Genomic DNA, 25,313 nt, shown 5'->3' with positions numbered 1-25,313 from the left:
TTAATGTCAAGCCCTGCATGTTTTTTTCAAAAGTCTCATGGAAAGTAGGCCTACATTGAACACCACACATTTGCTGCTACTGAAAGAACAGCTACTTCCATGTTAAAATGTTATGGGATGCATTTTTCTCCATTGTTTTTGATGGTAGGACACTCTGGTAGGCCTACATTATGATCAAATAGCCACAGCAGCCTACTTGGCCACTGTTAAAACTGTAACTTAAAGCGGATACAGCTTCAGTGTTCACAGTAAACGCATGCTGGAAGTTGCACATAATTTTCACAATGTTCAAGTTTGCTCTCAGCAGACCTGAAATTTGCTCAGTGACACATTTTTTTTGAGGGAACATTGGTTGCCAGGTAACCATACTTGAATCCATGAAGTGAAACTGTGCAGGGTAGTGTGGATTCAGGAGTGGTGGTGGCTATTCAGCATGATAAATGTCCAATGGGGTGGGGGCAGGGTAGATGCCTGTTGGGGAGGGGAGATATGAAGTACGGGTGGGGGACAGGGTGAGCAAGTAGCTGACTAGTGGTGGCTATTCAGCAGCTTGATGGTCTGAGGTTAGAATCTATTGGCCAGTCTGTTAGTTTTAGCCATGATGCTCCTGTACTGCCCACGTCTGAGTGATGGAAGCGGGGAAAACAGGCAGTGGCTCAGATGGCTGAGGTCCCTGATGATCTTCTTGGCCTTCCTGCGACACCTGGTGTTGTAGGTGTCCTGGAGGGCAGGCAGTGTGCACCCAACGTTGCGTTCAGCTTAGCGTACCACCCTCTGTAGTGCCTTGCGGTCAGCGACGGGGGAGTTGCCATACCAGGCTGTGATGCAGCCCGACAGTATGCTATCGATGGTGCTCCCGTAGAACAGGAGGGCCCTCTGGGACAGGCCAAATTTCTTCAGCCTCCTGAGGTTAAATAGTCGCTGTCGTGCCTTCTTCAATACAGTGTCCGTGTGGTTTGACCATTTCATCTTTTCGGAGATGTGTAAGCCGAGGAACTTGAAGTTATTGACCGTCCTCACGATGGCCTTGTTGATGAGGATGGGGGCGTGCCCAGCCTGGTTCCTCCTGAAGTCCACAATCAACTCCTTTGTTTTGCTGACATTGAGGCAGAGGTTGTTTACCTGGCACCACACCATGCCTACCTCCTCCCTGTAGGTCGTCTTGTCGCTGTTGGTAATCAGGCCTACTATTGTCGTGTCGTCAGCGAACTTGATGATAGAGTTGGAACGGTGTTCCTAATGTTTGGTATACTCAGTGTATACAGTGTTAATGTTTAAACTCTGATATTTCATAACCAATTACTCAAAGCACCTACAGTTGACCTAATCTACTTCTGCACATACATAATTGTTCCATTTTCCTCACCACTTCCCTGTTCACAAACCAAAGGAGAAAACCTTTAGCCTACATCTTACAGCAGGGGTGGGCAAACCTTTTGGCTCAAGGGCCACATTTAGTTTTTGAAAAAGCAAAGGGCCACATACTATATGCGTGACAAAACATGTGAAGCCTTTATTCATTTTCACATTGACACGCAACTACTAGTGTACTGTAGGTGTACATATGCTTGCAGAACAATTCTACCCTTATACCATCTCTACCCTTGTTTTTGTGAACACATTTTTCAAGGAACATACCCATCTCCCCTCTCAGTTCCCACACAAGGCGAAATACTTTTCCCAGGCTTAGCCAGCGCACATTTGAATGGTACAACAAGTCCTGGTGCTCTGCCTCTATGTCATTGAGCAGCTGAATGAACTGACGATGGTTAAGCCCCCTTGCCCATATAAAGGTGACCAATTTTACAACCACTTTGACAACATTTTCCAGCTTTAACACACTTTTACACAGGGCTTCCTGATGAATAATACTGTCAATTTTTCTTTAAACACACGACATTCAGAGTCCACTTTTCTCATTTTCGCAGCACTCATTTTTCACGTCAAAAGTCGTCAAGCAATGAAGTGTCTATGATGACTGAGCGCACGCATTCTGAATCTGACTGTAGGCCCAAATACAGAGCGTGGTGCCAGGCTACGGCGCCATCTATTGGAGGTTGTTTGTATATCATGGAATTAGTCATTTTTAACCAAAAATCGTACCTGAAATATAATCATATTTAAAACATTTTTTAAATGTGGGCCATAGTTTGCCCCCCCACCTTGTCTTACAGTATACATTGGGGGGGATTGAAGGAATCTTAAATCACATTGTCCTCTCCACTTCCCTTTTGCCAAACAAAGGGAGAAAACTATTACATCTTTATGGTACAAATGAGACTAGGTGGGACATTTTACGCCTACTTGGACTTAATAGTTAGTAAGTGAAGAAATGACTTTCGAATCTTTGGAATGGGCAGATATTGTATTCAAGATTCATTTAAATTGACAGATTAGATTGTAGTTTACACAATATCCTTTAATCACAAAATCACATTGTTTGGTCACATAACGGGACTATATTAACCCACTGTATTCAAAGCATTAATAGTTAATCAGTCAATTAAATATTACATAATTGAAAGATTGTGCTGGATATAGTTCATCATCCCATTATAGAGGATAGTAAAAAAAAGAAAAACCCTTGAATGAGTAGGTGTGTCTAAACTTTTGACTGGTACTGTATATACATTTTAGACTTTGCTCTGCCACCAGGTCAATATTCATCCCAATAAACGTCAACCTGACAGTTTTCAAGGGAGATGTGAGAGAACCACCTGCTGAAAATGTAAATTATTGTGACGAAACATACAAAGCATTTTGAGCATACTAACCATGAATAATATCTCTGACCCTTGTGCTCTCCATTACACCCTGGAGTGATGTCACAACTCAGCATATGTGATCAGCCATTACCCCGGGCCACAGCTGTCCTGCCTATTGGCACCAATCAGTGGCCATTCTCATGTGTTAGTTCGAAATGGCACCCTATTCACAATATAGTGCCCCATGAGTCCTGGTCAAAAGTAGTAACACTGTATAGGGAATAGGGTGTCATTTGGGACGCCTTTTTGAAGGTGGTCGGTTGGTGTCGTTCTGTGTAAAACCACTCCAATGTTGACATATTGATTTTGTGCAAAGACATCAATACACTACACCAGGGCTATTCAACTATATTCTTATGGGGACTAGATGTAAAAAAGGTTAATTGCAGGGGGGGCGGACATTTTCCAAATGCAATTATTCTTCGGAAGAACTGCATAAAAAAAGCAACGCAACCACCAATAAAGCACTTTTCTTAAAATTAAATGTTGCTAAAAGTAACTAGGATAGAAGTGGAGAGCACTCAACCAACGTGAATCGATGTGCAACCCCACAATTTGATCATCATAGAAAAGGAGCAATGCTCGCTCACCATTATTTTGTTTATTTAAACAACTAGCCTATTAAAAGCTTCTTAAAAGAAATAAGTCATTTTTAAATAATCTGAAAACTAAGCATCTCAATAAATAAAACAAATATATTTCAAATCAGGTAATGCCAAATTCCGGTCTGAAGGAAGTATGGTTTGAATTAATTTCCCTCAGTCATTGGGTGCGTTTTTTGTCACACTCCCTTCTATCAAGTCATTGTGAGTACCAGAGAGGGAAACAGAAGGCATATGTGTTAGACTGGTAGCTTTCAGGAATGGGGTCATAATATTTTGTAACTTAAACCGTTGAAACGCTAGAGGCAAATTCATATTATTATAATTTTTTATGATAATAATAACAATAAAAATATGCCACATAGGTGCTAGAAACCACAGTGCTTGTCATTTTGGCACTGAAAGTCAGATTTTTGAAGGGATTTTTTTGCTGATCTTTTATTAATGTTCAGAATTGATCAAAGGGACAGTATAAATTAATAAACGAAACGGATCTGTCCCGCGGGCTGCCAGTTGAATATCCCTGCACTACACAGTCAAATTTTTGACCACATGGCTGCTAACATTGAGAGAGTTATTTGGATTCAGGATAAATTATTTGTGCCACTTAAATAATAGCCAGGAAGAGTTCAATATTGAACCACTATATTGACGTTTACACATTCACAGTGATTCGAACTATTATCGGCTGCATGGCCTTCATCATGGCTGCTTGTGTTGATGAATCTTCCACCCACTGGACATTATGAAACATAAAATAGGTCCCACAAAATTACAATCAAAATGGAAGAAACTGAGTTCTTTAAATGACAGGGCATATACCCACCACTTGCATACAGTAAACCACTCTTCAGTGTAACAAGCACTTAAATTCATATAATTGAAATATTGAGGTTTGCCCTGAAGAGGGCACAACGTCATAGCATTTGCTGAGGAGAAAAGCAAATGGGGAAAGATATGGGGATATTACAGGTGTAGGGGGATATTATTTCCACATTGCACATCTTTCTATTCCAAATAGTTAGACGACACAATCGCACTGGATTACTGAAAGACCACGTTATATAGGCACATTTTATGATTATAAAGAATTGTTGTTGTGGAAATGTAGCCTACAGCATAAACAAGCGCAAAAGAAGAAACAATGGAATGCAACGATACCAGAAATAGCCTACAATCACATCGAAACCCATTTTGAAGAATTGCCCGATATAGGCGTAAAAAAATATTGTCAAACATTGAATTGAAAACATGATTATGGCCGTGTTCGAGAGGATCAAACCCGCAACGTATCATTGGTAAATTGTGATGGACTGACTGATCTAAAAGTAATAATGAGTCGTTATTTATGACGCAAGGTGATTTGTAAATCAGTCAGTAGGCAGTCATTTTGATTCTCTGGAACATGGCCAGTGCCTATATGTCAGCTTGCAGGAGAGCAACACCTTCTACGTCAGAGCGACGCTGGAAATGACGGACACACCGACTCTCCTCCTTGCCTTACCTTCTTCATCTCACAGAGAGAGAGAAAGAGAGAGAGAATGAAAGAGAAGCCCTCATCAGTCCCACTGCGATGACACTTATGTAGCCTGTGACCACGGCTACAGACCATCTTCTGTCAACTCGAATTATTAATAATTAACTGTTTTTGGACCACAGTTGCACGACCGTGAGGACAACAAACAACTTTTACTCTTAACAACTAACTAACCAACCAACTACAGTCCTGTGAACATTTCGTGGGTGCGTTTGTTTCCCTTATGTCCCGAAAATCGAGCGACCATGACTATAGTCTTCATAGTATGAGCAACCTGATGGGTGAGAGGAGGAAGAAAGTGAACGATGACGGAGAGCGGAGCCTCATCAAAGCTCCGTCCAACGCGAGCATCAACAGCCAGGCTGCCGCTGTCCCTGCCAATGCCGCTGCCGCCACCTCCACCGGGGACCTGGAGAGAGAGGCGCGTAAACAGTTCCAGCAAGATGTCACACCTGCGTTTGTTTATGTTCTGGCCGCGTTTTCCGCGCTGGGTGGCTTTCTGTTCGGCTATGACACCGGGGTGATCTCGGGAGCGATGCTCCTGCTAAAGAGGGAGATGAATCTCAGCGCCCTATGGCAGGAGGTTCTGATCTCTAGTACTGTGGCTGCCGCCGCGCTGTCCGCGTTGGCCGGCGGGTTCTTGAACGGAGTTTTCGGGCGCAGGGTCTGCATCCTCCTGGCTAGTTGTATCTTCACAGCTGGGGGAATAGTGCTTAGCGCAGCTCCCGATAAGGAGGTTCTCCTGGTCGGACGTCTCATTGTCGGGCTTGGACTGGGTAAGGTGCCTCCTTAAAATAAGTGAGACCTGTGTGCCAATAGTATCTTCATGGGCGGGCCTAACTAGTTTTGAATGTGATGGGTTATATTGCCCGAAATCTATGTAGTTATACTTAAAGGATAGTGAATACTTTATTTAGCCATATACCAAAACAATAATCAAACCAGAAGTTGCTAACTTCATCCCACTACTTTGAGATTGGCTTGTTGTCAGGGTTACTGATATCTGACTGCAGTGCCTAGGCCTATGGTAGATTTCACCCTGTTTGGCATTCAATGAGAATTCGATGTACCAAAGGTATTTATAGCAACTTCTGGGTGACTCATAGTCTTGACGTTGCCTTTGATTGGGAATGAAGATTGGCGTGTCATGCTTAGTAGAATAATGTTCATAATATGGAGTCAAACGCACATCACTTTAGGCAGGAAAATCATGTGGTAAAGTAGTGTGCCATGCTTGGAAATCATCACTGTTAAGCCTTGTCTTAATTCTTGGCTTCATTGAGTGCAATACGTGGAGGAATGGACAAAGGGTGCTATGCTTTGTGTGTTTTTGCTGTTTGAATGTACTAGTCATAGTCATTAGCCAATCTTTGTTTTTGTTTTGGACACCAATTAATAGACCAAGCGAGTAAGCCTGTGCAAATATGAATCAGCCTTTTATCTTTCAAGTACAAAAACTGCTCTCTCTCTCACACACACACACACACACACACACACACACAGAGAGTAGACTCTCACTATCTTCTCCCTCAATATTACCCCACAGACATATCAATCTTTCAAAACATATTGAATTGTTACTATTTTCCCAAGATTGAAAGCGGCAGTTTATCCGGCCATAGAAAGAGTTGACAGTTACATTGATGTCATTTGCCTCTCCATCTCTAGGCGTGGGGTTTATTTCTGCTCATGCATTACTCATTTTGATGCCAAACCCACCACTGGTGTGTGTGGCTAAAGAGCTCTATTTTCATGTCATCCAACAAATGTAAATGCATGGAGTATGCTAAACAGCATTGTCACTTGGATTGGAACTGGTGCTTTGGTCAGATAACATGAAAATAGAGCTCTTTGGCCACACACACCAGTGGTGGGTTTGGCGTTGAAATGAGAATGCATGAGCATAAGGCTGCATACCTATTGTAAAATATAGTGGTGGACCTTTGATGTTATGGAGCTATTTTGCTCCCACATGGATATCAAGGATCTGGAAGGATTCTGTATGGAGGAATGGTCTAAGATCCCTCCCATTTTTAGAAAAAGGCTTAATGCTGTTATCCTCGCAAGGTAAGTTATTGAATGGTATTGAAAACAGGGGTGTGAGAAAAACAATTATTACTTGTTAAACGAAATCTCTTTCTCTGAGCAATTTTATTAGTATAACAGAATATAATTTCCCATTTTTTTAGCATACAATATACCTCAGTATTTTATACAGTCATTTTTGCTCATCTTTATCAAGTGTGTTTATAATTTCGGACCCCACTGTATTCCGAGCGTACCTTGTCACACGTCCAATCACATTTACATGACGGCAGACCGGGCTCTTCATAACTTTAATTGCTTAGCATTTCTGAGGGAAAGAGGGAAGGTCATTCTTGGCGTTTGTCAGGAGGAGGCAGAAATGCGTACCTTTGACTGGTCTTTAACACAAGCCTGGGGTTTGGTCCATCTCACCATCTTGATTGGTGAGTTGACCTTTAGGTGAACACATGGGAGAGCTGGGGGAGAACTGGCCGGGTCCCAAATGGCACCCTATTCCCTTCATAGTGCCCTACTTTTGACCAGGGCCTAAAAGGCAGTTGTCCCAAATCTTTCATTCCGTCCATCCTCAACCACAGGACGTGGGTGCTCACATTACACGATGATTCTCTAATTGATCTTGCACTGCATTTCTCAGTTGTCGTAGGAAAAAAATGCCAACACGCAAACAGCAAGCTGCTTTATTATTGTGCACGTTATTATGTGCATAAACATAAAAAAAGAGACGGAGATGCAGAATATTGACTTAATATGAAATTATCTTATTGGTTTCTGTCACGCAGAGGTAATATTGAAAAGGCAGTTGCGTTCTGTCCACAGCTCCACCAATCTGTCTTCCATCACCTAGGTCCACATGGTGCGTGTTGTTGTTGCTTTCCTCTTCCCCATCATTGTTTTGGTCTCACATGCTGAGTCATCATTGGCTATTGGCAGTAGTCCTTGCCCAATTGCGTCATAGCACTTCTCATACTGCAAGGTGCACAGCCAACATTTCTAACGTCAGAAAATGATCGGGACATCCAACAGGGGTCTGGAAAACGGAACAGCCATCATCGGTGTGTCCTTGACCCGCTCAGACTAGACGCGTCCCGACGTACTGATCCTATCCCAAGTTCATTGGATTTCACCCCGATCATGAACATTTGTCTGGGACTGCAAAAACATGCCGAATTTGTGGCCAAATCGTATGTCCTGCATTAGGGTTTTATCAACATTAGGATAACATCCCAAAAACATTCACTCTCTCTCTCGCTGTCTCTCTGTCTCTTTCTGTCTGTCTGTCTCTCTCTCTGCCTCTCTCTCTCTCTTACATTCCCCTTTATTTTTGCATTCACAACCTGTGTTTGGTTCTGTCGTTCTCTGCAGACCTCTGAAGCATAATAATAATAATAATAACTACCTTGGCGTTACAAGCGCCGTGCTCTACCAGCTGAGCTACAGAGGACCACGCCAAGCATGCTCAGCTCTAGTTGTTTACTTGGTGGTGTTACCCACTGGAGGAACTGGGTATGCATGCTTTTGCTCCAGCCCTGTATTAACACACCTGACCGAAATATTAAACTAATCAAAGACCTCACTCTGAGTCTGGACCATGATCAGCTGAATCAGGTGTGTTAGGCTAATGCAGGGCTGGAGCAAAATATCTGCACACCTAGTAGCTCTACAGGTATAGTTGGTAACTCTATGAACCACACCTCTAGGGTTGGTCACCCTAGGTGTGTACCGTATAAATGACACCCCTAGGGCCCCTACCTTTAACAGTAGGATCCATCCCTCCATCCCTCACTCCTGGGTTTCTAAAAAAAATGAATGAAACGCCAATAAAACTTCTCACGTCTCCCAGATATTGATTAACCCCAGCCGGTGTCAGATAACGGCGAGGCTGCATGGTGAATCAAGCTGTTCCCATGGCAACATGTAGCTACGTCGTCTGCCGGGCGACTGAAGGAGGGACAGGAAGCAGTGCACTGTGGGTGCTATTAATAGTCCCTTATCGGTGTGGCGCAGAGCGGAGCGGTGATGTCACGGCCCTTGTCGGATGAATCCGGGCAAACACATGTTGTTTGCTCTAAGCAGTCAGTGTAAATATGTAGTCGTTTTGGGATGGTCTGTGGCTGCAGCAGCTGAGAACACCACTGACTTACATACTGTATAGGCTACAGTATCTCTGATGTAGTGGATGCACTTGAGATCTACGTTGTAGATCTGGTTACAGAGATGACTGATGTTGTGGTTTATGTTGTTTAGTCTGTCAGACATGATTGATGTTGTTTACAATGATGAGGGCTCTTTAGTGCCCTAATGGCTAGTGTGTGATTGGTGCAGCAGCTCTGTGGTTGAGTGTTTTGATTGGTCAGGTTCTCTAGATGAGGGATGTGGCTGAGGACACTCAGATTCCACTTGATTGACAGATGTGGAGAGGATATGTTGTTTAATGCCTAACTCAGACCCTGTACCACTGTACTTGTATTAGGTAAACCAGTGAACTGAACTAATCATAAAAGCTGAATTTACACCTATCCATAAACGTTGACTGTACTGTATGCTCTGGGGTAAAGTTTCCTCTAGGTGCAGATCTGGTATCAGCTTCCCCTCCCCCAATCCTAACCTTAACCGTTAGTGGGGAAACTGATCTGAGATTAGCGTCTAGGGGCATCTTCACCCTACACTGTACAGTTTTACACTCCTCATCGGGTCTTCCCTGTCCCTGTCCCTATCCCCTATCCACATGAGTAGGTATTGCGTCCATGACGGTGCCAGTGTACATAGCTGAGGCATCTCCCCCCCACCTGAGAGGCCAGCTGGTGACAGTAAACACACTGTTCATCACGGGAGGTCAGTTCACTGCCAGCATCATAGACGGGGCCTTCAGCTACCTACGCCACGATGGATGGAGGTGAGACACACACACACACACACACACACACACACACACACACAATTGCTGTACATGCCTCTTCTTTGAATATCTCAATGATTTTACATGGTACATCATTTACCACACTTACATCAGGGTTGAATTGAGAATGCCTCATATATTCCAATTAAATTCTTGAATTTGAATTGGATTTGAATTGAAGTAAGTAGTAAACAGGATACAGAATTGCAATTCAAATTTGAATTAAAGGAAATATAATTTAATTCACTGAAATTCAAATGCTTCTATTCTAAACTGACTGTACAAAATATTAACATGCTGGCCCATGTTGTCCTTTGGGTGGTGGACCATTCTTGATGCATGCAGGAAAATGTTGAGCATGAAAAATCCAGCAGCGTTGCAGTTCTTGACACACGCAAACAGGTGACCTGGCACCTACTACCATACCCCGTTCAAAGGCACTTAAATCTTTTGTCTTGTCCATTCACCCTCTGAATGGCACACATACACAAGCCATGTCTCAAATGTCTCAAGGCTTCAAAATCCTTCTTTAACCTGTATCCTGTACCTGCAGGGACCCGTGTAGCTCAGTTGGTAGAGCATGGCGTTTTCAACGCCAGGGTTGTGGGTTCTATTCCCACGGGGGGCCAGTATGAAAATGTATACACTCACTAACTGTAAGACGCTCTGGATAAGAGCGTCTGCTAAATGACTAAAATTTAAATGTATTCCCCCTCATGTACACTGATTGAAGTGGATTTAACAAGTGACATCAATAAGGGATCATATATTTCCCCTGGATTCACCTGGTCAGTCTATGTCATGGAAAGAGCAGCACTCAGTGTCTACAAAACACAAGAAAATCACATTTTTGACTGCACTGGGCCTTTCGCTTCTTCATATTTTGGTCTGTCTACAGTAACAAGGTTTCAGTGGGATATAACAGGTGTTAGGATAACTGTTGATTTCTGAGACAGACTGTATTGGGAATGCTTCCAAGTGGTGTGCTAGTACAGACATTGAAATGTAGCCAACTAGTTTCAGTAAGTTTTTATATTCATCCATCTGTCATCTGTGAATCATTTCACATCAGATGGCAGGTCCAGTCTGGACTAGTAGTTCAGATCAGATCAGTGTAAATGTCAGCAGCACAGATGTGGATCCTCATCCAGCCTCCAGCTGATGGAACATTCACTCAGAGCAGAGCAGGGATATGTTCAAAAGATAACATCAGCTTATTTCTTATTGTAAATCTAAATGCTACGTTGTCGTCTAATAAAAAGTGCTTTAGCTAGGCTCAAACACAGCCTCCCACTGTTTTTAGATATGAGTGGCACTGGCACATTGTAAAATGAGTATTGATTTGTCTTGCTATAGGTCGTTATTCAGAACAGCTTCCTTGAACTTGCCACAGCTAATTGTCAAGTGCTGGATTTAATTGAACTTCTCTAAAAGCGGTAGCTGTCAGCGTGTGTGTCCTTGCATTGTTATTTTTTGTGTCACCTCTGAATCCTTGAAAGTTTAGTTTTAATTATGTGCTCTGCTCTGTGGGAGACCTCTATTTGACAGTCAAATGAAAAATGTTCAATGACACAACAAAGTTGTTACGTTAGGCTATTATTCACAATGTTGTTAGCCTGGTATTGATTTGATGTGGGTCCTGAGAAATTAAATCAAATCAAATTTGTCACATGCTTCGTAAACAACAGATGTGGACTAACAGTGAATTGCTTACTTACGGGTCCCTATGCATTGTTGGAAAATGACCCATAAAAAAAGGACTAACTTACTGTCGGTGCATATGTACCAACTTAATAATTATCATAAAAAACAAACTTCATTACCATCACAATAAACTTAAAAGGGGGCAACAGTCATAATATTATTGGCTTAAGAGCCAATGTGTATTATTTAACATTTTAAAATAGTCCTCACTTATAGGAATGGGTAATTGTTTAAAAGTTGCTAGATATCCCATAAAGCCATCACCGAAAACACATATTTTCATCTTCTGTGTTTTTTTGGTAACTACCTGTTCTTCGACGGACTCTGGCTAGACTGCAGATGACACAACGTTTGGAACATTTTAAAGTATGCGGCATCTGTCTCGCAACGGAGCCGTCAACTGCAAGGGGGCATTGCCATTCCACTCCATTGTGGACCTCCCAATTGAAGTGCATGACATCCGGCGCAACGTAACGGAGTATTTAGGGGTAATGTGAACGAGGTTTAAGTAGACTACAGACGTGTATGCTGGAACATTGCTACATTGTGGGAGGCAACCCATCAGTGGTCCCTGCTATGCTCCAGCTCATGGGGTTTCTCCTCTCACCCTCAGATGAAACAGCTAATTTCTCTCCTCTCTTTTTCCATCCTTCACCTCCATCCCCTCTCCCCCCTCTCTCCCTGTCCTCTCCTCCCCCTCTCCAGGTATACTTTATGTTGGGTCTATTGGTGGTTCCTGCTGTGCTGCAGTTCATGGAGTTTCTCCTCTCAAAGATGAAACAACTAATATATTAAATTCTCTCTCTCCCTCGCTACCCCCTTTCTCCCCCTTATCTCCTCCCCCTCTGCAGGTGGGCCTGCCAGTGGTCCCTACTGTGCTCAGGTTCATGGGAGAAGAATCAACTAATATATCGCTCTCTCCCTCCCTCCCCCCTCCCACCTCTCTCTCCCCCTCTCCTCCAGGTATATGTTGGGTCTGTCGGTGGTCCCTGCGGTGCTCCAGTTCGTAGGGTTTCTGTTCCTGCCAGAGAGCCCCCGCTGGCTTATCCAGAAAGGCCTTACCCAGAAGGCCCGGCGCGTGCTCAGCCAGATTAGAGGCAATCAGAACATAGACGAGGAGTATGACAGCATCAAGAACAGCATCGAGGAGGAGGAGAAAGACTGCGGAGGAGGTGAGAGGGGAGCAGGAGGTGCAGGAGAAGCACACACACATATACACACATAAATTAATAAATAAATGAATGAACGCATCAATGAACATGCCCATGTGCCCCCTGTCTCTCTTTCTCTCTCTCTTTCTGTCTCTCTCTTTCTGTCACTCTCTCTCTCTCTCTCTCTCTTTCTCTCTTTCTTTCTCTTTCTATCTCTCTCTCTCTCTCGCTCTCTCTCTCTTCTCTCTGTGCCCAGATGAGAAAGCTTTATTTGGCTGTTATATAATCTCTATTACACTCCCATGATGTTGGACAAAACAGTTAGCCTCTTCTGAGAGTCACAAAACTGCACTAAAAGTCAGTCTGTCAGAGCCAGGCAACTCAGAATAGACTCCGAATAGACCAAGGACATTGAAAAAAAAAGCTCTGTTTTTCTATGAACATTTTCTGAAAGAAGCGTATTTATGGTAGTCACTGTGGCTCAAGTGAAGGTCAGTGCTAACGTGAATGTATATGTGTGAGCGTATGAGAATATATGGGTCAAAGCATGGCCATAGACCTAAGCACTGAATCAAACTCAATGAAACCACCATACATGGAAAACTGCACATATCCACTTGTTGACATGAATAGCTGATATACACATATATTGAAAGTAGCCTATATGGACAACCAATGGTTAGATGAATTAGTGTTTTGTACTGCATTCTCAAGTCAATGACATTGTATACAGTAAGGTCAGTCCAGCCTTGAGCACATTTATTAACTCTTATTGATCCAATGACACCAAGCCATCTCCTGAAAAGAAAGGAGAGGGAAAATAAAGGAGAGGAGAGGTAAACGTGCATAATTCCTTTGTTCTGTAGTTAACCCTTCCTGTTAGTCCTTCAGAAAACACTAATTGAGTACCTCACGCTGGAATTGGGCCATAATAGGGGAGCCTTAGCCAATCAGAGTGCTAGAGTGCGGTCAGTGGGGCCACAATTCAAGAAATAAATAAAAGACTCCCCTGGCAGTAAATTGTAACTCTGTTGTTGTTGGGTGTTGGGGGGATAGGCTCACAGCTGGGAAAAAAAGTGCTTCCTTTGCCCCCTTGCTCCCTGACGTCTCTGTTTCCATGATAACCTCACCCCTTCCTGTCTCCATCACCTCTGATGTGATGATAGTGAGTGTCACTCTAACCACCAGTCACTCATCCACCCATACACAGCCTGGATGAAGAGCAATAATAAACACAATGACACATACAGAGTGACAGGGCTACATAATGGCAATAACAACAACATCAGAACATAGTCCTATCTGTATCAGTCAATTCTCTCTGGATGAAAGGACAATACATTACAGAGACACATACAGGGTGACAGAGCAACACAACATCAATAACAACAACAACACAACTAACAACAAGATATGTATCAGTCACTGCTCTCTGATCTCTGTTTCTCTTTGCTATAGTATATCTTATTAAAGCATTGGGCTACCATCTCTGGTGTAGAATATGTTTGAAATGCCCATCATGGATGACTTTTCTGTAATCTTAGTACTACTAAGATAATCTTTCATCCAAGATAATCTTTCCTAAAATGATCTTATCTTAATCCTATACGAAGCTTCCAGGAAACTCACCCCATGTTTTTATTCAGGCCTACTGAACTGATTATATCTACATAGATTAACCTATTTTTTACCTGGCGTATACGGCTGGGAACAAGCCTATTGCCAGTCAACATGATAATGTTTTCCTCTTTAAAAGAGTGTTTTATCTCAGCGTTAGACGGAGCAAAATAGAAAAAGGGGGGAGAAGAAAGAGAGGGGGAGAGATAGATAACAGAGAGAGAGAGCAAACACAGATTCTCTTCCAGCTAGGGAGAGAATTAGAGAAGCTGAGAAAAGAGAATGTGAGGTTTAGATAGAGAGGGACGAGTGAAATGAGAGGCTTTTATTTTTAGCTAAAGCTTTCTTTGACATCAGCTTAACTGTTTTGACAACCAGCGAAACATGAGTAACTGACATGATGTGGATTGATGTACTATATGTAGCCTACACTCTTAGAAAAAAGGGTTCCAAAAGGGTATTTCGGCTGTCCCCATAGGAGAACCCTTTTGGTTCCAGGTAGAACCTTTTTTGCTTCCAGCTAGAACTCTTTTGAGTTCCATGTAGAACCTTCTGTGCAAAGGGTTCTACATGGAACTCAAAAGTGTTCTACCTGAAACCAAAAAGGCTTCTTCAAAGGGTTCTCCTATGGGGACAGCCAAATAACCATTTTAGGTTCTAGATAGCACCTTTTTTTCTAAGAGTGTATGTACTGCATATAGTACCAATAATCTATTACATTTGTAAAGCGCTTTTCATTATACAGAATAATCTCAAAGTGCATAAAATAAACCACACACATTTTTTTTTTTTACACAAATAGACAGGGCAACTGACACAAAGAACACAGCTGACACTACAAGGGACAAAGACACCAATGAGCACAGCTATCAACAGAAAACCTTCCTAAGGAGAAAAGTCTTTAGGCCTGTTTTAAAGGAGCCCATAGTCTGTGGTGCCTTCAAGTGGTCCGGGAGGGCATTCCAGAGGCTGGGGGCGGTCGAGCTGAAAGCCCAATCCCCCAAGGAGCGGAGCTTGGTCCTGTGGGCATGGAGGAGCAGGCTATCGCTTGACCTGAGGGTGCGGGTGGGGTTATGGAGGGAGAGCAGTTCTTTGAGATAAGGAGGGGCATTGCCATCCACGGCAATTTCCCCATTTTATTCGTAATTGCCATTTTGCTCTCAATGGCTGCTGTGCTTTCAGGTATTGGAATGATGCAGTATGTCATTCTTAATGAATGCAAGGTATGCTACTATATTTGTTATCTGCTCGCTGTACAAATTTACAATGAGGTTTTATGAAATATTCCTCCCTCTCTCTCTCTCTGTATTTCTCTTCTTTCTCTCTATTTCTCTCTCTCGCTCATTCTCTCTCTCTCTTTCTCGCTCACTGAGATGTGGGGAGAAGAAGCAGATGAGATATTAGATGAGATATTACACAGATAGACATTAATCCAGGAGATAGAGAGTGTAGCATAAGTCATGCCCCTTCTCCTGCTCCTCTTCTGCTTAATTCATAATTTACCGTTTTAACATTTTATGGAATCCTGTTGGTTGGTGCCTTAGATCTGATTAAATCATGTATCTGTTGGAACTTCATTTATGGGAAAATTATGGGAATATAAGGTATATTTAGAATTGCATAATGAGAAATGAGGGAATACAGAGAAGCACCTAGGAAAATGTGGACTTTTATGTAATGTAGATGTTCAAATAGATTCCTTCAGTCATTAATGCATGAAGATGGGATGCATCCCAAATGGTACCTTATTCCCTATATAGCCCCATAGGACTGGTCAAAATTACTGCACTATGTTGTGAATAGAGTGCCATCTGGTACACAGACATGAACTCATTCACCCGTTGTATTATTGTCTTATTATTCTGTAATTTGGATTTAGTATTAGGCATGTCGTGCTGTGTAACAGTCGAATGACACCCATGTTCATTTCCTAGCTGAATTATCTGGAGACACCGGGGGATTTGCATTGTTATTTGAAATAAGGGATAATTTAATATTAACTTGCTAGCGGCGTTATCTTCTAATTCAGTTCAGCTAATCGAGTTTTGAATGAATATTACTTCTCTTCCACTCTCATTTATTCTGTTTTATTTTTAAGCCCAAGGGAAACAATTTCAAGACAAACTGAATTAGTTTATCTTGCCGAATATGTTTTCAATGATTTTACCCGTAAATATATTTGACACGTGGATACAAACAACAATTTTCACAGACATCAACTATTACCTACTTTATGATATTAGAAGAACTGGTATTGTACAGAGAGGGCCATTAAATTCAACAAAGATCCCAATGGTGTCATTATGTAATGATGTAAAGGAAGCATTAGAGGAGAATGGAAGGCTATGAAAGGCTAGAGGACAGCTATTACAGATGATCTCTGTCAAAGCAGATGAAAGCAGAATGAGTGAAGATTGATGACTGACCTTTTGTGTTGAGATGTGAATGAAGACAGCTATACTCTTACTCTCCACCAGTCTGATACTTGCCCACTTAAAACTCTCTTCCCCTCTGATATTTGAGGTCTGTCATATCCCATAGCTCAGGGTTGCAGGTGGATTGGAAATTATTTTTGCATTGATTCACCCATATCCACTTTTCCAATTAAAGTATTTGTTTAATGAATATTACATCCTTAACAGTACAAAGAACCCAATGAGCCATAATAATAGCCAACCAAGAACAACCTACGCACAAACCACTCTGTACTCAAATGGCTCCTAATAGACACAGGTTATTAGCTCTTCAATGATCTCAGCATACTTACATCACAATATTAATTATTGCTAAGTCACAAGAGAACATTGTGTGAGTAGTAATATCCAGAGTTGTAAATGATGCGGAAGGAACACCACAATGTTCTTCTCTCTCTTTTCTCTCTCTCTCTTTCTGTCTCTCTCTTTCTTTCTATCTCTCTCTATCCCTCTCTCTCTCGATCCCCTGCCATTTGGATCACATTTACGGAGCCATTATTATTATTTTTTTGTTAGGGGCTGTATCCCACACCCTGGCACAGCTCTCTCTCTACCATTTGCATTGGGGCAGGTGTTAGTCTGGAAACCATGCATCTCAATGAGTGATTACATTTTTCTTTCCAGACGAACCACATAATGGGCCCAGATATTACCCTCTACCTCTAGACTCCCAGCTCCTAGCCAGAGCAACACCTTAGGGGACTGAGTTGATTGGTTGAAACTGGAGGTGTGTGTGTGTGTTGCTCATGTGTTTTTGGAACAGTTCACATGTGATCACGTGAAATTCATGTGCTGTACCCAGAGATAGCCCAATGTCTGCTTTGATTGAATGGATCAATTTGACCATTGATTTTTGTCCTGTTTTTGTGGAGAAAATGCTTTTTTTTGTCTTCTGAAAGCACCATAGAATGCCTTCTTTTAAAGGGCCCAAAGTGACTTTGTAGCAGACATCTTTTAGCAAGGTTTCAGAATCTTATCCAAAGAGATTCTGTTGTGGTGGTATACAAGCCTTTTTGTCAGGTTTCAAGGTTATTTTTAATGAATAATGGGACTCAATCATGAGGAAAAAAGCTCTGATAGAAAGGCTATGTTTTTGTATTCACCAGCAAGGACAGAAGCATCACATTTAAAATAGAAATAGAGGCAGTAGTTAGAATCAGATAAGATAAGTATTCCTGCAACATTATTATATATTGAGAAATGAAGCTACTTGATTGTACCCAAATTGGCCATTAGAATCTTTAAGATTCATATAATATTTTATAAATATAGTACCCAACATCCGATTTGAACCATAGTAATAATAATTAAGACATAAGCAACTCCCAAAACATTTAAAAAGTCTCCCATGGACCCCCCAGTCCCCACATCAATCCCACCCAAACGGCCAGTATACAATATCAGTTCTCTATGTCTGAGAAGTAGTATGAAGCTGTGGCTTGGAGTATTGTTTCTTCATATGCATTCCCTGTTAATCTGGTGATGGTTATGTTCCTCTGTTCAGATAAATGAGTCATTGAAGTTGTTTGGATTATTTCCCATAAACAGCGTGATAGTACCAGGTGGCGCTGTTCCTGCTATACTGCCCCACATTAATACTTTCAACTCTTAATGTTATCAAACACACACTGAGCTCTGGTCAGCCTGATTCTCTGGAGGTGGTTGGGGTGGTGAGAGAGAGAGAGAGAGAATGGGTGTTTTATATTGTGAGGAAGACATAGAAGGTTGGGGGGTTGTGAGGCTCTTTTTTGATGCAGGAACTGAGAGAAAGAGAGTTTGCGTACGTGTGTGCAGCACAGTCAGTTGGCACTTATCTTAATCAGTATTATTTCCTGTTAGACTTTTGTTGTTTAGCTACAGAACTATTCACCATTAAATGTATCTATTGCCAAATAGTCCTGCTTTACTTTATCTTTGAGAGAGAGAGAGAGAGAGAGGGGGGAGAGAGAGAGAGAGAGGAGAGGGGGGGGGGAGAGAGAGAGAGAGGAGAAAAAAAAAAAAAAAAGAGAGAGAGAGAGAAGAGAGAGAGAGAGAGAGAGAGAGAGAGAGAGAGAGAGAGAGAGAGAGAGAGAGAGAGAGAGAGAGAGAGAGAGAGAGAGAGAGAGAGAGAGAGAGAGAGAGAGAGAGAGAGAGAGAGAGAGAGAGAGAGAGAGAGAGAGAGAGAGAGAGAGAGAGAGAGAGAGAGAGAGAGAGAGAGAATCAAAACGTTCAGTCACCTGCAGGTTTTAGCTGCTTATTAATTTTAAATAAGGCTGCTAGTGCAAAGGCCTAGATGTGATCTATGAATTTGGAGAAGAGAGAAGACAGTCTGCTAAACTCAGAGTATTTTGGGGTTCTGTAATTTGCCTGTGTAAATATGTGATAATGATTTGCTATAGGTGCAAAACTATATACACAAAGACACTGCCTTTACACATTTCTATAGTGTCAGATTGTTCAAGCTGTCTTCATATGCACATTGTAGAACTCCTCTTAGATGTATGAGCCTTTACATTGTACTGACTATTTAGGTCAGTGTATCTCTCCCCATATCAATCATTTTCTCTGTGTGTGTGTGTGTGTGCATGTGTTTGTGTGTGTTAATGTGCATATGTGTGCATGTGTCCTGTCTTCCTCTTCTCTCTCCTCTCTTCCATTGTTAGCTAGCTCCCCGAAGGCTCCAATGTTGGACAATATGCTTCTGTTCGCTGCCTCCTTATCCCCCTCTCTGTAGCTCTGCTCATCTGTGTTATAGAAATGCCATTGCCCATCTCTTAATGTGTCAGTTCACTCTCATCTTATAGAGTAACCCTAACTGAGCTGGACTATGCGTCATCTGTACGCATACATACAGTAATGCAGCCTGCCCTCCCGCTGCTATATGCTCAATATTAATGCTCAATGTAAATGCAATCATAACAGTCCACAGGTGGGCTAGAGGAAAATATCATAATTTCAGTGAATGAATGATCATGAATGAAGGGAGATGGGAATACAGAATGTAATCTTAAACTATGAAATGCACTAAACGTACAGTGAAAAGCTTAGCTAACTGTTAAATAATACAAGTACTAAATCTGAGCTAGAGAGTGGAGAAGTTAAAAAATGCATCCCTCCTGTCTCCTGGCTGTCTGAGTGAGATGGGATCTAACTCTCCCTTTTGTACTGTTACATAACCTGGAAAAGATTTCTAACTAGGAAGAGAAGATTTCTTAACACTTCAACCTCAAAGGGAACACCTACCTAACTGTAGCTCTCTGCTCTCTCCACGCATGATGGAATTACACTGAGATAAGCGTTGTCATCTAATTGATCATTGAGATGTTTGTTGCTGTGGTTTATTTGCCTGCTTGTTCTGGGAGGTTTTAAAACAGCATCAAGTCTTTGCACTGACGTCAACAATTCCTTTTGCTTCAAAGTAAAGTCATGTCCTCTCCTCTTCAGTCATCCTGATTGTGCTCTTGTCTTCTATTCTTATTTTCTCTCCTCCTTCATATTAAACTGTATATCAGTGTCTCATGAGAAGACAGCCGAGTGTTATTGACCGTAACTCAGGGTCAGTGTTTGTTCTTCTATAAAGCTAAACGCTATGGAACAGAACACAACAGAACAGGCCTGATCATAAAGGATGGATCACTAGATCTGTGGCTCACAGACTGGACAGCAGAGCTATCACACAGGGAGAGGTTTACAGACAAAAGGACAACATCAGCGAACAGAGAGTCCAGATCGACTAGGAGAATTGGGCATACGTGTATGTGCGTATGTGTATGCACGTAGTTTACAAGGTGTATGTGTGTGTGTGTGTGTGCTCTCGAAGGTACAGTATGTGTCTGTGTGTCCGTCTGCCTGTCTGTCTGACTGGGCTTGGCTCTCTTCGTCTAGGGAGCGGCTCCTAGCAACCGCAGGTGGCCGGCAGTGCCCTCGGATAACCACCCAGCTGCTACCCCCATACATCTGTAGAGAGGGAACAACAAAGCGGGAAAGGAGGAGAGGAGAGAGAAAGAGAGGGGAAAGGAGAGAAAGAGGAGTGGAGAGGAGAGAGGAAAGAGGAGGAGAGGGGTAGAGAGGAGAGGCTGTCAATATTAAAGTGCTTAGCTTTCTAATCATTTTCTAAGAAAATGCACTAACATTGCTGAAAGCGCTTACAGACACTTATGTCAAATTACATGTGCTACAGAAAGAGCTATTTCCATCATCTCTGAAAGGAATGGAATTTGTTTTTAATCTTCCTGTAGATGGGAGTTCCATTGCTTGCTTCATTAAGTTCCTTGGGTTGACTTGATTGGGTATTGTCCAAGGTCCTGTCTGTCCCTGACCTAATCAAACTATCTATTGACGACAGATGATGGCATTCCACAACCTTACAAATGACTTACAGATCAATAATAAGATAGGGACATTAATCTCCATTGATTATCAGCAGCTGGATTTGAATCTTAATCAGTATACTGAAAACTTTAATCCTTCTCAAAGGAACACGTAATATAATCAACATGTTGTCAAACTTCTCTGTCTCTTTCGCTCACTCAATCTCTCTCCCCCTCCCCATCCCTTTCTCTCTCTTTGTGTTATTGTCTTTCTCCCTCTTCCTCCCCCACATGCCCTCTGTCACTCTCCATCTCTCTCCTCTCTCTTTCTCCGTCTCTCTCTCTCTCTCTATCTATCTCCTGGCACTGTGTCTACATTCATCCTGTCACTATTCGTTGTGTAGCCTAAGACAGGCAGTGGAGAGATGTTTCCACTGTAGTAATCAAACAGTGACTCGTGCCTGTGCAGAAGGTTCCAGGAGAGAACGACTAGGAACCCTTTCTGGGTTATTTGATGTGCAGAATAAAACATCCCAGTTAATGAAGCTCTCGCTACACCAACATTGGAAAATTCACTCTTAATTGGAGTTGCTTGGGTGTTTCCCTGGTAAAGGTTGCCATGGGGAAATGAGATAATTGGGGATTCCATTGGTGGATATCAAAGGGGAAAGATATTGCTCTCATTAAGACCCCATAACACTGGCCTCATCTGACTGTACTAATTAGGTTTTAATTCAGCTGTGTGTATTGTGTTTCCTTTGTACTGTATGGCTACTGCACTCTGTAGGTTTGATATTAGTAATATGGAATGAAATTAAAGAGAAGAGCAGTGCAGTGTCTTTGTGGTAGACTTTTAAAGGATAGGTGGTGCGTGTATAATGGCTAAAACGACTTTTATGGTTACAGCAGAACACATTACTTGGACAGACAGACCGCCTTGAACCAACTGGGACAGATAGAGATAAATTGGAAGCTAAACTCACTCAAATGAACACTACATTAGGATGGAAAGCACATTCTATCCCTGTTCCCTGCTTTCCATCCTAATATAGTGTTCATTTGAGTGAGTTTAGCTTCCAATTTATCTCTATCTGTCCCTCACCCCCCTATTCCCCTCTCACTCATCATTCTCTCTCTATTCTCTCTCCCCCCTCTATCTGTCTCTCTCCCTCTCTATCACCTCCTCCCCCCTCTCTTTCGCTGAACTCATCCTTTCTCTAATTAGGTTAGAGGGGAGCTCTGTTAATGCCTGTGTGTGTGTGTGTGTGTGTGTGTGTGTGTGTGTGTGTGTGTGTGTGTGTGTGTGTGTGTGTGTGTTTATGTATGCCCTCGTGTGTATGTGTGCACGCGTATCTCTGCCTGTGTGTGTGTTACTTTCCCCAGCAAGAAAACCAAAAATGTCGCTCAAACAGAAGGGGGAACTAACAGAGTCACTGACCAACAACCAAAATGAAACAGGTGGGGTTTTAGGAGGGGTTCTGAAAGACACTCATGGGGGTGTCCACTGAAAGTTGACTAGCAACAACAACTGGAACCTAACAGACACCCGCCATGAGCACCCACTAAACTTGCCCAAGAAGAGGCAAACAAAAGAAAAACACACACCAAACTTAAAGACAGGAAGTAAACCAAAAAGGTGGAGCAAAACAAAATCAGATAAAGGATTGTTTGTCTAGAGCTCAAAATAGGGAGCGCCAACTAAAGTTGTTAACCCTCCGCATCTATCAAGACAACTGGAGCATTGGGCCAGACACTCTTATATAGCACCTGGGCCAGGACAGGTGAAACACCTTCCCACTAACGAGATGGCAACCAGCACAGATGTAACGCATACTTACTACGAGGTGATACAAATCGGTGCGCCCTACTTGCTAACGAGCTATACTGTACGTGCTAAAGTCCAACGTCATAACATAAATGGAAAAACCAAAGCCTGTAACACCTTCCCCCTTAAGACAACAAAGGAACCTAGGCATCACATCACCAAACCTCCGGTAGACAAGATGGCGTATTGAATACACAGCGGTGCGAATCACCTCAAGATAAAAACCTAATATTCAATATCAGTAAGTTAGACTAAATATTAGCACTTCATATATTCGCGGACAATAACATTCAATCTGGATAATAACACAAAACAAAATTTAAGGCTAGAGAAATTTTACGACAAATATTACAACAACAAGCAACACTCAAACATGACGGAGGATAAACGAGGAGAATCAATCTCCAAGAGAAACCGGGACTCCTCGACTGATACAGATGATTTATGTTTTTCACCACTGGGACTGGTAAGTGTGGAAAGCGATCTGTTGAAGTCGATAAATGACAAACTGGGCATACTAGGGTTGGTCAGTAATGATGTAAAAGAGTTGAAGGCGAGTCTTGAAATGAGTGACGAAAAAGCTGCGATAATGGAGAAAGATACAAAAAAACTAAAAGGGACAGTCACTAAGATAAAAACGGACGTTAAGGAACTTAAAAAAGAGAACAACTTTCTTAGAGAAGCCTTACTAGACATACAAACTAGATCGATGAGAGAAAATCTAGTACTTACGGGTATCCAAGAAAAAGAAGGACAGGTTACCAAAATTTTTTTGAAGGACTTTTTTTTTTACAGCGCTTCAAATCCCACTCGAGGCTGTCTATAAAATTCAACTCGAACTTGTACACCGTTTCGGACAAAGTGGACAGAGATATGAGCATCCAATCGTTGTCAAATTTGCTTAATGGTTAAAAGCCTAGGTAAAAGACTTGCTGGCACGAAAAAAGGCATGAATGATCAGTACCCGAGAGAGATTGCAGAACGGCGCAAAGTTCTGTACCCAATCTTCAAGGAAAACAGATTAAAAGGGAAGCGTGTTGCTCTCGTTGTCGATAAACTGTATATTGACAACCAAATGTTCCGCGACACAAAGACTACTCCATGGCTATTCTGAAAGTTCTAATACAGGAGTCGAATAATGGAACACCCAATACTAGCCATGGTAGGGATTATAATAATAAAGCACATTTATAGTATTTATAGTATTTTATAAAGGGATAAGACGGTATTACAAGAAAAGACAAGCTAAATAATACATCTTCAAATACAACTAATTAGAACACAAGTACTCAATCAACATAGTGGAGATAAAAACATAGCAAACAGAAGACATAGAAGGCACAGTACAGTGAGGGAAAAAATGTATTTGATCCCCTGCTGATTTTGTACGTTTGCCCACTGACAAAGACATGATCAGTCTATAATTTTAATGGTAGGTTTATTTGAACAGTGAGAGACAGAATAACAACAAATAAATCCAAAAAAAGCATGTAAAAAATGTTATAAATTGATTTGCATTTTAATGAGGGAAATAAGTATTTGACCCCCTCTCAATCAGAAAGATTTCTGGCTCCCAGGTGTCTTTTATACAGGTAACGAGCTGAGATTAGGAGCACACTCTTAAAGGGAGTGCTCCTAATCTCAGTTTGTTACCTGTATAAAAGACACCTGTCCACAGAAGCAATCAATCAATCAGATTCCAAACTCTCCACCATGGCCAAGACCAAAGAGCTCTCCAAGGATGTCAGGGACAAGATTGTAGACCCAAACAAGGCTGGAATGGGCTACAAGACCATTGCCTAGCAGCTTGGTGAGAAGGTGACAACAGTTGGTGCGATTATTCGCAAATGGAAGAAACACAAAGGAACTGTCAATCTCCCTCGGCCTGGGGCTCCATGCAAGATCTCACCTCGTGGAGTTGCAATGATCATGAGAACGGTGAGGAATCAGCCCAGAACTACACGGGAGGATCTTGTCAATGATCTCAAGGCAGCTGGGACCATAGTCACCAAAAAAACAATTGGTAACACACTACGTCGTGAAAGACTGAAATCATGCAGCGCCCGCAAGGTCCCCCTGCTCAAGAAAGCACATATACAGGGCCGTCTGAAGTTTGCCAATGAACATCTGAATGATTCAGATGAGAACTGGGTGAAAGTGTTGTGGTCTGATGAGACCAAAATCGAGCTCTTTGGCATCAACTCAACTCGCTGTGTTTGGAGGAGAAGGAATGCTGCCTATGACCCCAAGAACACCATCTCCACCGTCAAACATGGAGGTGGAAACATTATGCTTTGGGGGTGTTTTTCTGCTAAGGGGACAGGACAACTTCACCACATCAAAGGGACGATGGACGGGGCCATGTACCGTCAAATCTTGGGTGAGAACCTCCTTCCCTCAGCCAGGG

At 42.2% G+C, this 25,313-nt stretch overlaps 1 protein-coding gene across 1 annotated transcript in view; it reads left to right on the top strand.

Moving 5' to 3' along the window:
- The first annotated feature begins 4,747 nt into the window (after positions 1–4,747).
- The window catches only part of LOC121581263 (proton myo-inositol cotransporter-like), a 65,722-nt gene continuing 45,156 nt past the window's right edge, over positions 4,748–25,313 (top strand). The window contains exons 1-3 of the mRNA XM_041896772.2: positions 4,748–5,680; positions 9,684–9,843; positions 12,514–12,722. Of these exons, the coding sequence (XP_041752706.1) occupies positions 5,128–5,680; positions 9,684–9,843; positions 12,514–12,722 (922 nt within the window). The 5' untranslated portion in view covers positions 4,748–5,127. The remainder of the gene's footprint in view (positions 5,681–9,683; positions 9,844–12,513; positions 12,723–25,313) is intronic.

The sequence above is a fragment of the Coregonus clupeaformis genome, chromosome 14 (genome assembly GCF_020615455.1).
Source record: "Coregonus clupeaformis isolate EN_2021a chromosome 14, ASM2061545v1, whole genome shotgun sequence".
NCBI classification, from domain to species: Eukaryota; Metazoa; Chordata; class Actinopteri; order Salmoniformes; family Salmonidae; genus Coregonus; species Coregonus clupeaformis.
The sequence above is the reverse complement of the archived record's forward strand: the minus strand, read 5'-3'. Positions and strand labels throughout refer to the sequence as shown.